Here is a 15,857-nt window from a genome sequence, read left to right as displayed (position 1 = left end):
TCTGTCGTGCCAGGGATGTTTATTACCCCTGCAGTCTGGAACGGCACAGTGGCGCAGCGGTAGAGTTGCTGCCTTACAGCGCCAGAGACCCGGGTTCGATCCTGACTACAGGTGCTGTCTGTACAGAGTTCTCCTTGCAACAGTATGGATTTCCTCTAGTTTCCTCCCACACTCCAAATACGTCCGGGTTTGTGGGTAAATTAGCGTTGGTAAAAACTGTAAATTGTCCCTAGTGTGTAGGATAGTGTTAGTGCACGGGTCAATCGCTGGTCAAAGCAGACCCGGTGGGTCGAAGGTCGGGCCTGCTTCCGTGCTGAATGTCTACAGTCTAACGTGCCGTGACATTTGTCTGACATTTGGCTCGGTTGTGAAGAGAGGTGAGAGTCAGGGTGACACGTTTGTGGTCACATTGCCACTGCTGCTACTTTCTTTTTATTTTCCACCGTGTGTCAGAACGGTGGCGATGAAATGACGCTGAACCAACCCGTGGGCAGTGATTAGTTTAGTTTAGTTCAGAGATAGAGTGCGGAAACAGGACCTTGGGCCCACCGAGTCCCCACCGACCAGTGGTCCTCCCACACTAACACTATCCTACACGCACAGGGGACAATTTGCAATTTACAACCTACAACCCTGAAAGTTCTTTGGAGTGTGGGATTGAAACTGGAGATCCCGGAGAAAACCCAGGCAGTCACAGTGAGAATGTACAAACTCCGTACAGACAGCACCCGTAGTCAGGATCGAACCCGGGTCTCTGGCGCAGTGAGGTGGCAACTCTATCGCTGCGCCACCGTGCCGGCCTATGTTTGCACTTTTCTCAGTGACAACGAGCACAGGTTCAAACCTCCCGCTCGATAATAATTACATTCTTGCAATGAAAATGTTATTTCCAATTGCTGGGATATAAGTGAACAGAGTTTTACAAGGATCACAATTTGGTTGAGGTTCATTATTGTCAGGTGTACTGAGGTACAGTGTAAAGCTTGGTTGTGCATGTTATCTACACAGATCAGACATACAGTACATAAATACAGTCAAGTCAAACTGAAGTGCGATGATGCTGTCTGACCCGCTGAGTTACTCCAGCCTTTTGTGTCTGTTTGGTATAAAACTGCATCTGCCGTTCCTTTTCATTGCAGATAATACTGTACATTAATACAATCAGGTCAAACTCAAGTACAATAGGTAGAAACATAGAAAATAGGTGCTGGAGTAGGCCATTCGGCCCTTCGAGCCTGCACCGCCATTCGATATGAGCAAAGTGGAAAATACAGAGTGTAGAATATAGTTCTCAGCCTCATGACGTGGCAGTTCAGAGACACAGTCCAATGTCCACAATGGGGTAGAGGTGAATCGGACAGCACCCTAGCTTATGGAAAGACCATTCTAACAAACAATAACAAAGGGGACGATCTTGAATCTGGTGGTGAGCGCTATCAAGCTTCTGCATCTTCTGCCTGACAGAGCCATACTCGGTGGGTGGTGAGTGGGAGGCAGCAGCAAGAGATGGAGGAGGTTAGATGGCAGAGTGAGAGTTGTTAGTGTCCTCTGCCGCCATAAAGTCCCCAGTTCAAGTTGGACAGGGCACAGCTGGAAAGGGTGCAGAGAAGATTTACAAGGATGTTGCCAGGACTTGAGCTGTAGGGAGAGGTTGAGCAGGCTAGGACTCTATTCCTTGTAGTGAGGGGGCTGAGGGGTGATCTTATAGAGGTGTACAAGATCATGAGAGGAATAGATTGGATAAAGAGTCTTTTGCCCAGAGGTGAGGAATGAAGACCAGAGGATGTAGGTTGAAGGTGAAGAGAGGAACCTGAGAGGTAACCTTGTTACATAAAGAATGTGGGTGTATGGAACAAGCTGCCAAAGCAGGGACGATTGCAATGTTTAAGAAACATTTGAACAGGTACATGGATAGGGCAGGTTTAGAGGGATATGGGCCAAGCACAGGCAGGTGGGAATAGTGTAGATGGGACATGTTGATTGTTGTGGGCAGGTTGGGCCGAGGGGCGTGTTTCCACACTGTGTGACTCTACGACTGTGAATGCTGCGTCTCCCGTTCTCTTTGGCGATGTACTAAACCGCTCTGGTCTGCCGCCTCTTGCAGGGAAGCGCTGGAACGAGCCATCGAGGAGTTCACCCTCTCGTGCGCCGGCTACTGCGTGGCCACGTACGTGCTGGGAATCGGGGACCGACACAGCGACAACATCATGATCAAGGAGAACGGACAGGTGGGAAACCGGGCGTGGAGAAAGCGCAGCAGCTCCCGTTACAGACCCTGGAGACCGTGCATGTCCCTGCCGGGATTAATGCACCAGTGTTACAGGCTGCAGTCATGCAGATCATTAGACATAGGAGCAGAATTAGGCCATTCGGCCCATTGAGTCTGCTCCACCATTCAGTCATGGCTGGTCTAGCTTTTCCATCTCAGCCCCATTCTCCTGCCTTCTCCCCATAACACCCTTACTAATCAAGAACCTATCAATCTCTGCTTTAGAAAATACTCATTGACTTGGCCTTCTCTTCTCCTCCCGGGTCCCCAACGAGGGATCCCAGGCTCTGTAGGCAGCACCAGCTGGAGCTCTGCAGACCACGGCTTCAGGCTGCCGCGGGCCAGCGAACGGAGCGCTCCCCTCCGGTAACCCCTAACGAGGGCTCGCCCGCTCCGCGATGAGAGTCTGCGCTGCGCCCGCAGCCGAAGCCCCGGGCACATCTCCGGGAAAGGCCACACCGATCCTCAATGGGGGAGGTGACATGGAAAAAGTCGCCTCTCCGTGGAGGAGGCGACCGAAACGTTTTCCCCTTTACCCCCCCCCCCCCACACGACACACAGAGGAACATTAAAAACATACATTAAGATGCACTAAAAAAACAAAAAAGTTAAAAAAGTTGGTGGCAGGGCTGCAGGCTTGCAGCGCCCCCCCCCCCCCCCCCCCCCCCCCCCCGACCAATTCCCCATTTTGTGTCTATCTTTAGTGTAAACCAGCATCTGCAGTTCCTTCCTACACATCTACTGGTTTCACTTCACAGATACAATGACAACATTTTAAAGGTATGTGGAGGGGTACTAAGATAGGAAAGGAGTAGGTTTAGATTTTGGTTTAGGTTTATTATTGTCATGTGTAACGAGATATAGTGAAAAGCTTAGTTTTGCAAACTATCCCATCAGATCAGATCATACTTTATATGAACACAAAGCGCTGCAGTAACTCAGCAGGTCAGGCAGCAACTCTCGAGAACATAACGGGTGACGTTTCGGGTCAGGACCCTTCTTCGGACCCGACCCGAAACGTCACCCATTCCTTCTCTCCAGAGATGCTGCCTGACCCGCTGTGTTACTCCAGCATTTTGTGTCTACCTTTGGGTTTAAACCAGCTCCTTTTTATTACAGATAAAATTAATTAATCCAATCAATTAATACAATCAAGTCAAACTCAAGTACAATAGGTAGAGCAAAGGGGAAGATACAGTTCTCGGCATTGTAGCGCATCAGTTCCAGAGACTCAGTCCAATGTCCGCAATGGGGTAGAAGTGAATCGGACAGTGCCCTAGCTTCTGAGTTGAGGCAAATAGGATTAGCGTAGATAGGTATTGTGGTCAATTGACAATAGGTGCAGGAATAGGCCATTTGACCCTTCGAGCCAGCACCGCCATTCAATGTGATCATGGCTGATCATCCCCAATCAGTACCCCGTTCCTGCCTTCTCCCCATATCCCCTGACCGCTATTTTTAAGGGCCCTATCTAGCTCTCTTGAAAGCATCCAGAGAACCTGCCTCCACCGCCCTCTGAGGCAGAGAATTCCACAGACTCACCACTCTCTGTGAGAAAAAGTGTTTCCTTGTCCGTTCTAAATGGCTTACCCCTTATTCTTAAACTGTGGCCCCTGGTTCTGGAATTGGTCAGCATTGGTGAGATGGGCCGAATGGCCATTTCTGTGCTGTCCAATTCCATGACTCCATGCAGCGCATGCTGGCTGTGGGGTCTTTCTTCCCCAAAGCTCTCTGGTTTCCGCGTAAATGCTGTGACTTCACTTCCATAGTTGGTTGTGGTACGAGTGGCTTTAGGGGGCTGACTGGTGTGTAAGTAAATATTTAATCCTCTTTGTCAGCAGGGTGGGAGGCTGGGATAGCAGTGACGTGTGGCCAGTTCAAACCGGGGCTGCTGAGTTTCCGTTAGGAAGGAGATGGCGGGAGACAGGCTTCAGACTAAGAAAGCGCCTTCACTTTTGACCAAAATGTTTTGACCGATGTTGGGGGAGTCCAGAACCAGGGGCCACAGTTTAAGAATAAGGAGTAAGCCATTTAGAACGGAGACGAAGGAAACAATTTTTCTCACAGAGAGTAGTGAGTCTGGAATTCTCTGCCTCGGGTGGAGGCAGGTTCTCTGGATACTTTCAAGAGAGAGCTAGATAGGGCTCTTAAAAATAGCGGAGTCAGGGGATATGGGGAGAAGGCAGGAACGGAGTACTGATTGGGGATGATCAGCCATGATCACATTGAATGGCGGTGCTGCCGCGAAGGGCCGAATGGCCTACTCCTGCACCTATTGTCTATTGACCACAATACCTATCTACGCTAATCCTATTTGCCTCATCTCAGAAGCTAGGGCACTGTCCAATTGTCTATTGTCTAAAATATTCATCATTTTGTATAATCAGCAAACTGACAAAATATTTGTTCTTATTCATCTCAATAGAGAGGGGCCCAGACTGAACAAGAAATCTATTCTGGACTCCGTAACTCATAGTCATACAGCGTGGAAACAGGCCCTTCAACCCATCTTGCCCATGCTGACCAACAGGCCCCATCCACACTGGTCCCACCCGCCTGCACTTGGGCACATAACGCTCTAAACCTGCCCTATCCATGTACCTGTCCACATGTCTATAAAATATTATGATAGTACCAACTGTGTCTTAAATGATAGTGAATTTTATCTTGGTTGTGACCCCAAAATAAATCCTCTTCAACTTGTGCATCATCGAAAGTTGCTGAATAACTTGGAGACACAAGGAACTGCAGAAGCTGGAACCTTGAACAAAGCACAAAGTGCTGGAGGAACAGCAAGTCAGGCAGTAACTGTGGTGGGACAATGCACGGGTGACGTTTTGGGTTGGGATCCTTCTTCGGATGTCTGATGGTGGGTCCCGACCCGAAATGCCACCCGTGCATTGTCTCTCCACAGATGCTGCCTGGCCTGCTGAGTTCCTCCAGCACCTTGTGCTCTGTTTAACAACTTGTGCCCTTTCAGTATCTGTGAATGCTGCACTCCGTTATAAAGGTGCCTGTTCCATCCTTCTCTCCCACAGCTCTTCCACATTGATTTCGGACACTTCCTGGGAAACTTTAAGAGCAAGTTTGGCATCAACAGGGAGCGGGTCCCTTTCATTTTAACCCATGACTTTGTCCACGTGATCCAGCAAGGAAAGACCAACAACAGCGAGAAGTTTGAAAGGTAACTGGTGCAAGCTTCCACACAGAGTAACGACCAACATGTATCAGATCACCAGGGCAATCGATGGGCCGGGAGGGTGATGGGGTATAGGGTGAATGCCCAGAGTCTTTGACCCAAGGAAGGGGAATCAAGAACCAGGAGACATAGGTTTAAGGGGAGTGAGGAACGTGAATAGGAACCTGAGGGGCAACATTTTCCACATGGAGGGTGGTGGATATATGGAATGAGCGGCCAGAGGAGGTACTGAGCCAGGTACTATAACAGCATTGAAAATGTTTTGAGGGAATTGGGCCAAAGATGGGCATGTGGCACTCGTGTAGATGGGGCATTTGGTCGGCATGGACAGGTAGGATTGAAGGTTTCCGTGTTGTATGAACTAAACCAACATGAATAACAGTTGGATGGTCATGCTGCAGTTATATAAGATGTTGAGGGACCACATTCAGAGTATTGTGTTTAGTTTTGGGCATCGTGTGGCGTGAAAGAGTGCAGAGAAGATTGATGACGATGTTGCCAGGACTTGAGGGTCTGAGCTATCTGGAGCAGTTGACCAGGCGAGGACTCTATTCCCTGGAGTGCAGGAGGATGAGGGATGATCTTATAGAAGGGCACAAAACTGTGAGAGGACTCGATCGGGTAAATGCCCGGAGATGGGGAATCGAGAACCAAAGGACATAGGCCTAAGGTGAAGAGGGAAAGATTTCATAGGAACCTGAGGGGTAACTTTTTTTTACTCAATGGGTGCTGGTTGTATGAAACAAGCTGGCAGGTGGAACTAGTGTAGATGGGACATGTTGGTCGACGTGGGCAAGTTGGGCTGGAGGGGATGGGATGGGGGGGCGGGAATGGGGAATGTGCTTTGGAGGGAGTCACCATTGCAGGATGGTCACCCTATCTACCTGTGACGCCACTTTCAACGAACTGCACTCCTAGATCCCTCTGCTCTGCAACACTCCCCAGAGTCCCACCGTTCACTGTGTAGGTCCTGCCCATGTTAGACTTCACAAAATGCACCACCTCACATTTCTCTGCGTTAAATTCCATCAACCATTCCTCAGTCACCTGGCCAACACAGACGGTCTCTCTTTCAGTCAATGTGGAGAGAACCAAAAAATATTTCAGTGCAGTCCTGTTGGGATTCGCTACAATTTAAAAAGCTAAATCTATTTGTGGGCAAACTCCCTGCTTTAAACCTCCATCTTCCTCCAGTCACACTCGGGTCACAAGTACCAAAGGCACAGATTCAATCCTGACTACAGGTGCTGTCTGTGTGGAGTTTGCACGTTCTCCCTGTGACCTCGTGGCTTTCCTCCGGGTGCTCCGGATTCCTCCCGCATCCCAAAGACGTGCGGGTTTGTAGGTTAAATAGCCTCTGTAAATTGTTCTCTGACGTGTAGGAAGGGGATTACTCTATCCAGGCCTGTCACTATTCGGTAAGTTTCAATGAGGTCTCTCCCCCCCCCCCCCCCCCCCTCATCCTTCTACACTCCAGCGAGTACAGGCCCAGTGCCGCCAAATGCTCATCTACTTTACCTCACCCAGTTTTGGCAGACAATAGCGTCCTCCATCCCGCCCCTCCCTAGTCTGTTATAGAGAGTGTTTACTATACAGATGTATTTGAGCTTGCGTGCGTCTGTTGTATGAGTCGTGTATCTGTCCGTGGTTGGAATTCACGTGGACTTTTCTTTTCTCTTTTCCTGTTCCGTTGGCACGGTGGGAAGATTCCGGAAGCATTGTGAACAGGCCTACATGATTCTGCGACGGCACTGCCCTCTCTTCATTAATCTCTTTGCACTGATGCAGGCAGCCGGCCTTCCTGAGCTCAGCTGCTCCAAGGACATCCAATATCTCAAGGTGAGGCCACACACCTGCCTGTCGCCGCCCCGACACACTGCTTAGTTTAGTTTAGTGACACAGCGCGGAAACAGGCCCTTCTGCCCACCGAGTCTGCACCGACCAGCGATTCCCGCACATTAACCCTATCCCACACACACAAGGGACAAGTAACCAACAAACCTGTACGTCTTTGGAATGTGGGAGGAAACCGAAGATCTCGGAGAAAACCCATGCAGGTCACGGGGAGAACGTGCAAACTCTGTTCAGAGAGCACCCATAGTCAGGATCGAACCCGGGTCTCCTACACTGCAAGGCGGCAACTCTACCGCTGCGCCACCGTGCCGCCCTCTTATCGATATACGTTTATTATTGTCTCACGTGCAGTGGCAGCCCAGTGGCACAGCTGGTCGAGGCACTGCCTCCCAGCGCCAGGGACCCGGGCTTTGTCCTGACCACAGGTGCTGCCTGTGTGTGGAGTTTGCACATTCTCCCTGTGACCATGTGGGTTTCCTCCAGGTGCTCCGGTCACCTCCCACAGACGTACATGTTTGTAGGTTACTTAGCCCTCTGTAAATTGCCCCCTAGTGTGTAGGGAGTGGATGAGAAAGTGGGATAACATAGAACTAGTGTGCAAAAGGGACACAAAGTGATGGAGCAACTCAGCGGGTCAAGCAGCATCTCTGTAGATGCTGTCGAGTCGGGACCCTTCTTCAGACTGCCTGTTACTCCAGCACTTTGTGTCCTTTTGTGTATTAACCAGCTGCATAAAACTAGCTTGAATGAGTGATTGATGGACTCACCCCCCCAACTCCCCTCCCCCTACTCTCTCCTGCCCCAACTCCCCACCCCTTCCTGAACTCTACCCTCCCAACTCTACACTCTCCCTCACCCATCCCTCCCCTCCTCATCACTCCCCTTCCCCAACTTTCCCCTAAACTCTTTCCCCACACCCCGCTCCCCTGCCTCTTCCCCTCTCGATCCCTCCCCAACTATACCCCAACTCTCCCCCAGGCTCCCCCTCCCCCAGGCTCCCCCTCCCCCAGGCTCCCCCTCCCCCAGGCTCCCCCTCCCCCGGGCTCCCCCTCCCCCGGGCTCCCCCTCCCCCAGGCTCCCCCTCCCCCAGGCTCCCTCTCCCCCCAGGCTCCCTCTCCCCCCAGGCTCCCCCTCCCCCGGGCTCCGTCTCCCCCGGGCTCCCCTCCCCCAGGCTCCCCCTCCCCCCCCAGGCTCCCTCTCCCCCCAGGCTCCCCCTCCCCCGGGCTCCGTCTCCCCCAGGCTCCCCCTCCCCCGGGCTCCCCCTCCCCCAGGCTCCCCCTCCCCCAGGCTCCCCCTCCCCCCCCACGCTCCCGCTCCCCCAGGCTCCGTCTCCCCCAGGCTCCCCCTCCCCCCAGGCTCCCCCTCCCCCCAGGCTCCCCCTCCCCCCAGGCTCCCCCTCCCCCCAGGCTCCCCCTCCCCCAGGGCTCCCGTCTCCCCCAGGCTCCCTCTCCCCCAGGCTCCCTCTCCCCCAGGCTCCCTCTCCCCCAGGCTCCCCCTCCCCCAGGCTCCCGTCTCCCCCAGGCTCCCCCCCCCCCCCGGCTCCCCCTCTCCCCCAGGCTCCCCCTCCCCCCAGGCTCCCCCTCCCCCCAGGCTCCCCCTCCCCCCAGGCTCCCCCTCCCCCAGGCTCCCCCTCCCCCAGGGCTCCCCCTCCCCCAGGGCTCCCCCTCCCCCAGGGCTCCCCCTCCCCCCAGGGCTCCCCCTCCCCCCAGGCTCCCCCTCCCCCGGGCTCCCCCCCCCCCCAGGCTCCCCCTCCCCCCAGTCGCACCCAGGGCTGGTGTGCACAGGGACAGTGAGTGGGTGGATTAACCGGTCACCGTGTGCAGTGACGGTGTGCCGGCAGGTGTGGGTGCCTTTGTGTGACGCCGTCCTCTCCTCTGTAGGATTCTCTGGCTCTGGGCAAGACAGAGGACGAGGCCATGAGACAATTCAAGATGAAGTTTGACGAGGCTCTGCGAGAGAGCTGGAAGACCAAAGTGAACTGGATGGCCCACAATGTGGCCAAGGACAACCGCTCCTAGCCCCATGACCGGCTCTGCCTCGGCCCAACGCACGGGAGCAGAGCTCCGCCAGGCACCGTGACCGCTAGCATCCGGCCGGGACAGAACTAGTCGGCCAGCGACCGGCAGATACACAGACGCCTGCAGAATGCAAAACTTTTTCCCAATGTTTTTGACGAACTTTGATAGATGTTTACAAAGTGACTGCGGCTGCCCAATTCTGAGGTCTTGGGTACAGAGCTGGCACTGAAAACCCAGCCCCCCAGCGGTACCCACCCCCCAGCGGTACCCACCCCCAGCGGTACCCACCCCCCAGCGGTACCCACCTATTGTATCAGACTTTTCCCTCAATGCCCGAGTGGAGCCAGTGCTGCCAGGGATAGGCCACGTGGACAACCCTTGGATGAACACAAAGCAACTCACCAAGGTCTGGTAACATCTCTGGAGAGAGAAAGCCCTGGCGATGACTCCCGCTCTCCTCCAGTTTCCCCACTTTAAAGAGAAGGTTTTCTTGACGGTGGCGGTCAAAGATATCCAGAGTCCAGTCAGACGGAGCGTTGGTGTCTTCCAGAGCTGTGCGCGGGGCTTTACCCAGGCTCCGTCCGAAGGTGCGGCCGTCTGCTTCCGTGAAGCAACTCAGCCGGGACTAGACTCGCCTTCACTCCTCGTCAAAGCTTGTGGCCAAACATCAGCCAGTCTCACCCCCCCGGGCTCCTCGAACGATCGATCCCCAGTGGATGCCAGCACCCTGACCTGCCTGGGTCAACAGGCAGGGGGACCGGTGGCGTAGACCGAGACATATTGCCAAGACAAGCCTCCCTCCAGTACTCCTATCCCAAGAGACAGTTTCATTGTGGAAGGAGGAACATGTGTTTTGGTTTACGCCTGGTTGAAGATGGATGGTTTTGAGTTGTGGGAGGGGAAGGACTACTGGTTGCTGCGGATGCACAAGGAGAGGTGAAGATGAATGGTTTAGGGTACTGAACAAATTAAACAAGCGTTGTTGCTGAGAGGTACAACGTGGTCAACACCCTTGTGGAGAAGGTTGCCCAAGATCCCCCACCCCATCCATGCAAAGAGGACGAGGTTGTACTGAATCTTGTGGCGCAGCGGGCAGAGTTGCTGTCTCGCGGCGCCAGAGACCCGGGTTCGATCCTGACCTGGGCCTCTGTCCGTGAGGGTTTACTCTGGGTACTCCGGTTTCCTCCCACATCCCAAAGACGTGCGGGTTAGTAGGTTAATTAGCCTCTGTAAATTGCCTCTAGTGTGTAGGGGGCGGATGAGAAAGTGGGATGAACATGGAACTAGCGTGAACGGGTGATGGATGGTCGGCGTAGACTCGGTGGGCTGAAGGGCCTGTTTCCATGCTGTACCTTTAAACTAAACCACTGTTGGGTATTGGGGTCTAACAATGTGTCTTTGGAAGCCAATGGTAGAGGATTGCCTTGGCAGGGGGTCAGAGCATGGTGAGATGGTGGAGAGGGGGTGAGAAGGTCTGTTTGTGTAGGTTTGGAAGCGGCGATGGTTTTGAGGTGGGGAGGGGACGGAACACTGGTCGTTACGGACACACAAGGAGCGGTGAGTCCACTCTCCCAACGTCAACGGTTTGAGACTATTCAGTCAACTCCAGTGAACATGTTGAAGAGATGGACGTGCATTGGCGCGTGTCCAATTAGTGTTGGCTTGACGCCAAGGGAAGGTGGCTTGTCCTAGCACTGAGGCCAAAGCGACCATGGGAATTCCTGCCCAAACGCCTTCATGAAACAACCTTGGATGTGGATCCATTCAGCCAAGGCTCCATCGTTGACTAAAGCAGCCTTGGGTTGACCACACTGATAAACAAAGATGCAAAGCTGGTGAAACTGCACCTTGATGAAGTTAAATGTGCCTTTGTTTTGCTTCTTATGCAAACCTATGTGTGTAAATTGAGCTGTTTAATATTTGCATATTTAAAAACAAAAGTTGAATGTTTTTTTTCCTGTTCTTTTTATCGATGGTACTTATTGTGTCGCATCTCAGAGGAATATGTTTACAGAACTAATATCCCAAGACAAGTGAACCAACTTGTGAAAGTGAACTTTGTCAGCAGCAAATGACAAAAGACCAGACTTTTTTTTTTGCTGATTTTATAACAATGTTGAATCTGGGCAAATTTAAAAATTTGCATGTACAGGTACAATGCCCTAGATATGTGGCTGAGACAGGAGGTAACTGTGAGTGTTGGTCAAGCATATAGGCAACTTTATGTCCCGGGGGGAGGGTCAGTCTGGCGTCTGGCAGCAGGGGGCACGGGGCTGGGTCAATGTCCCATACCACCAGTTATTCATTTCCCAAATACAAGATGCTTTTCCTTAAAGAACAACAGTTGGATTATTCATTTCACAACCCACTGTGTGCGTGGGCATGCACGCACGTGTGTGTGTGTAAGTGCATGAGGGTGTGTGTGCATTATGGTGTATGTGGGCTTGTGACCCCTCAGGTTCCCACTAAATCTTTCCCCCTTCACCTTCAACCTATGACGTCTGGTTCTCCGTTCCCCTTCTCTGGGCAAGAGACCCTGTGCGTCTACCTGATCTATCCCCGCATCGACCTCCTGTGCTCCAAGGAATTAGAGTCCCAGCCTGCTCAACCTATCCCGACAGCTCAGACCCTCAAGTCCTGGCAACATCCTCGTAAATCTTCTCTGCACCCTTTCCAGCTTGACAACATCTTTCCTATAACATGGTGCCCAGAACTGAACACAATACTCTAAAGGTAGACAAAAGTGCTGGAGAAACTCAGCGGGTGCAGCAGCATCTATGGAGCGAAGGAAATAGGCAACGTTTCGGAACGAAACACTTCTTCATGTTTTGCTTTAGTATTTAATAAAAAAAACACCTTAAGAACTCAGGCAATCATCTCAGCACCATCTCAGTTCTGAAACGTTGCCTATTTCCTTCGCTCCATAGATGCTGCTGCACCCGCTGAGTTTCTCCAGCACTTTTGTCTACCTTCGATTTTCCAGCATCTGCAGTTCCTTCTTAAACAATACTCTAAATGTGGCCTCACCAACTTCTTTATTTGTTTAAAGAAGGCACATCTCTTCCCCCCTCGCCCCCCACCCCCCCCCCCCCCCCCCCACACACACACACACACCCACACACACACACACACACACACACACACACACACACACCCTCCCTCTCCTGCTTGAGAGACCAGGGTAAAGTTGATGGCACGGGGACTTTGAGATATTCAGCTATCAAACCCCGCTGGCAATTTTAACTCCAGCCCGCCTGGTCACCACAAGATGATCAGGGTTAAATAATCAGACCGGCCACTGATTGTGACTCCCCTCCAGCCTCTCCCCTTGGGCGAGGAGAGGGAAGACATCTACACTGTAAGAAAATGACCCTCCCTGTATATCAATGTATGAGATAAAAAGCTGTTAGTCGCTCATTCCCGTAATTTAAATGCCGCTGAGTAATATCTAGGTAGACATTAGATGGGCTGTCTGCCTGAACTCCTGGTGAGCAGAAACTGCCTTCAAAAGAGGTTATTCGCACAGAATTTGCAGAATGTTCTTTTCGAAGTTATAAGGAAAAGATACTTGATAAATTCAAACCTTGCTTCAAATAACTTAATGCTTCGATAATTAAAAGTCCCACCAGGTACTACTACTCGATCAACCGTTATATTTAAGGTAATACAATGTATAATCTGCATAGTAAGTTGACGTACAGCCAGTGGGCTGTTGGAGGTACCTACTGTGATCCTGGTGGTGGTCTTGATAGTCCACCTTCCTGGGCAACGGAACTACAGACAGACAGAAACCACTGTAACCCTGTCTGGAAACTGTGCCTAAGGTCCCAGTGTTTGGTGTGAAATGCAGCCTGTCACAATCAAGAAGTGGACATTTGCAATAAGCCAGTGTGTTTGCATTGTTGGAAATAAAAGTGTTGGAATAACCTGCTATGTATTTATTTGAATACTTCATTCTTCCTGGCTAATCTAAGACATTGCTGGGATAGACACAACGTGCTGGAAATAACTGTGAGCAGCGGTAGAGTTGCTGCCTCACAGAGCTTATAGCACCAGGGACCCAGGTGGTTCGATCCCGACTACAGGTGCTGTCTATACGGAGTTTGCACGTTCTCCCCGTGACCACGTGGGTTTTCTCCGAGATCTTCGGTTTCCTCCCACACTCCAAAGACGTACAGGTTTGTAGGTTAATTGGCTTGGTATAAAAGTAAATTGTTCCGTGTCCGTGTTGGATAGTTTTAATGTGTGGGGATCGCTGGTCGGTGTGGACACGGTGGGCCGAAGGGCCTGTTTCCGCACTGTATCTCTAATCTAAATCTAAACTAAACTCAGTGGGTCAGGCAGCATCGCTGCAGAAATAAGTTGGGTGGTTTTTCGAGTCGAGGCCCTTCTTCAAACTGAAAGTATGTAGAAAGATCCTGACCCGAATCATCACCCATCCTTTTTCTCCAGAGATGCTGCCTAACCCACTCAGTTACTCCAGCACTTTGTGTTTATCTTTGGTATAAACCAGCATCCGCAGTTCTTTATTCCTACATTGATGAGATGTTTAATACAATCGGGCAGGGGACTGTGTCCATGAGGCGGGACGTCACGCTACAACTGTACAAGAAGGTGCAAGACCACACTTTGAGGTCTTGTGAATATTTCTGGTCACCGAGCTGTGGGGAGGATGTCATTAAGCTGAAAAGGATGCAGAAAAGATTGGCAAGGATGTTGTGGGAACTGGAGATCTTTAGATGTAAGGAGAGACAGCATAGGTTAGGACTTTATTCCACCGTGCCGATGGGAACTCAGTCGTATATTAAATTATGAGGAGCATAGATAAGGTGAATATTCACCGTCTATTTTCCAGGATTGGGGATTTCAAAACTAGGCAATGGATATACCTGTATATACTTTTGTTGTTGTTTATTGTGGTGCTTAAGGAGTGCGTATCTGTGCTGCTTCCAGTAGGGATTTTTATGTTCTGTTTCGGGACATATGACAATAAAACACTGTAGACTCTTGACACTACTGCCCACGCTCTTCCAGCGCCGCCAGCACTTTTTAAATTCAGCGCCAGTGATGCTGACTGGGCCGTGAACTCCCCTCCGCTGCCAAAGATGGGTGAGCGGTTTCTTCATTTTGCTATCTTGTTGCCAATGGAGGAGCCGGCGTGGGGGGAGGGGGCGCTGTGAGGGAGGTGGGACAAAGGGGGACCTGGCACAGGGGTACTTTGTTAGTGCCCTCTATGTGGTGACTATTTGCATACCTTGGCCATGCAAGCAAAGACTTGTCACATGTTCAAGTTCAAGTGAGTTTATTGTCATGTGTCCCAGATAGGACAATGAAATTCTTGCTTTGCTTCAGCACAACAGAACATAGTAGGCATTTACTACAAAACAGATCAGTGTGTCCATATACCGTAATATAAATATATACACACATGAATAAATAAACTGATAAAGTGCAAATAACAGATAATTGGTTATCAATAATCGGAGTTTTGTCCGAGCCAGGTTTAATAGCCTGATGGCTGTGGGGAAGTAGCTATTCCTGAACCTGGTTGTTGCAGTCTTCAGGCTCCTGTACCTTCTACCTGAAGGTAGCAGGGAGATGAGTGTGTGGCCAGGATGGTGTGGGCAATACAGCATTCATTCATTGAGATGAAGGCAGTTGTCTTCCTGCCATGCTGCTGAGCTCCATATCTACTGCCTGCACACTGTCTCACCAGTGTGTGAGATCCTCTGTTTGATCCTCTGTTGAGAAACTGGCTGGTAGCGCCCCCTGATGGCGTGGCCTCTTAGCCTGCACGAGGGTTAAACTTCCTGCGATTCATTAAGGTTCGCACGGTACTTACAGCCTTCCTGTATGTCGACTCACTAAGGTCTGCACTGTCAGGAGCAATATGTTCCCCATGGAAGGTCACCCCTGTAATATGGACATGCCAACTAAGAGTGAAGACAAGCTGGTTCTACCAGTCAATACGATGATGACTGCTTTGATTATAACCCTGACTCATTATGGTAACATTTCGCCCCATTGTTTACCAGGGATATGAAGGTAGATAAATCGCCCAGGCCTGATCAGATAGTAATTGAATCACAGAGTGATACAGTGTTGAAATAGGCCCTTTGGCCCAGCCTAGATAAGGTGAATATTCACTGTCTATTTTGCAGGATGTCAGGATTCCAGATATTTTCCAACATGTCCCAGCTACACTAGTCCCACCTGCCTATGTCCCTCCAAACTTGTCCTATCCATGTACCTGTCTAACTGTTTTCTTAAATGTTGGGATAGTCCCAGACTGAACTACCTCTTCCAGCAGCTTGTTCCATACACACACCACCCTTTGTGTGAAAAAGTTACCCCTCAGATTCCTATTAAATCTTTTCCCCTTCATCTTGAACCCATGTCCTCTGGTCCTCGATTTCCCTACTCTGGGCAGAGATTCTGTGCATCCAAGGACACTTTGGGAAGCTCAAAAGGATATTGCAGGTGCCCTGGCTGAGATACATATGCATCGTGATCAGAG

General features: G+C 51.1%; 1 protein-coding gene across 2 annotated transcripts in view; it reads left to right on the top strand.

Annotated features, from left to right (window-relative positions):
• Positions 1-10,501, top strand: part of pik3cd (phosphatidylinositol-4,5-bisphosphate 3-kinase catalytic subunit delta) — a 155,283-nt gene extending 144,782 nt beyond the window's left edge. For both annotated transcript variants that reach the window (XM_033048513.1, XM_033048514.1), the window contains exons 22-25: positions 2,105-2,228; positions 5,308-5,453; positions 7,175-7,307; positions 9,203-10,501. In XM_033048513.1, the coding sequence (XP_032904404.1) occupies positions 2,105-2,228; positions 5,308-5,453; positions 7,175-7,307; positions 9,203-9,340 (541 nt within the window). In that variant the 3' untranslated portion in view covers positions 9,341-10,501. The remainder of the gene's footprint in view (positions 1-2,104; positions 2,229-5,307; positions 5,454-7,174; positions 7,308-9,202) is intronic.
• Positions 10,502-15,857: the final 5,356 nt, after the last annotated feature.

This window comes from Amblyraja radiata, chromosome 31 (assembly GCF_010909765.2).
Source record: "Amblyraja radiata isolate CabotCenter1 chromosome 31, sAmbRad1.1.pri, whole genome shotgun sequence".
Taxonomy (NCBI): Eukaryota; Metazoa; Chordata; class Chondrichthyes; order Rajiformes; family Rajidae; genus Amblyraja; species Amblyraja radiata.
Note: the sequence above shows the minus strand (reverse complement) of the source record. Positions and strands in the feature narration are given on the sequence as shown.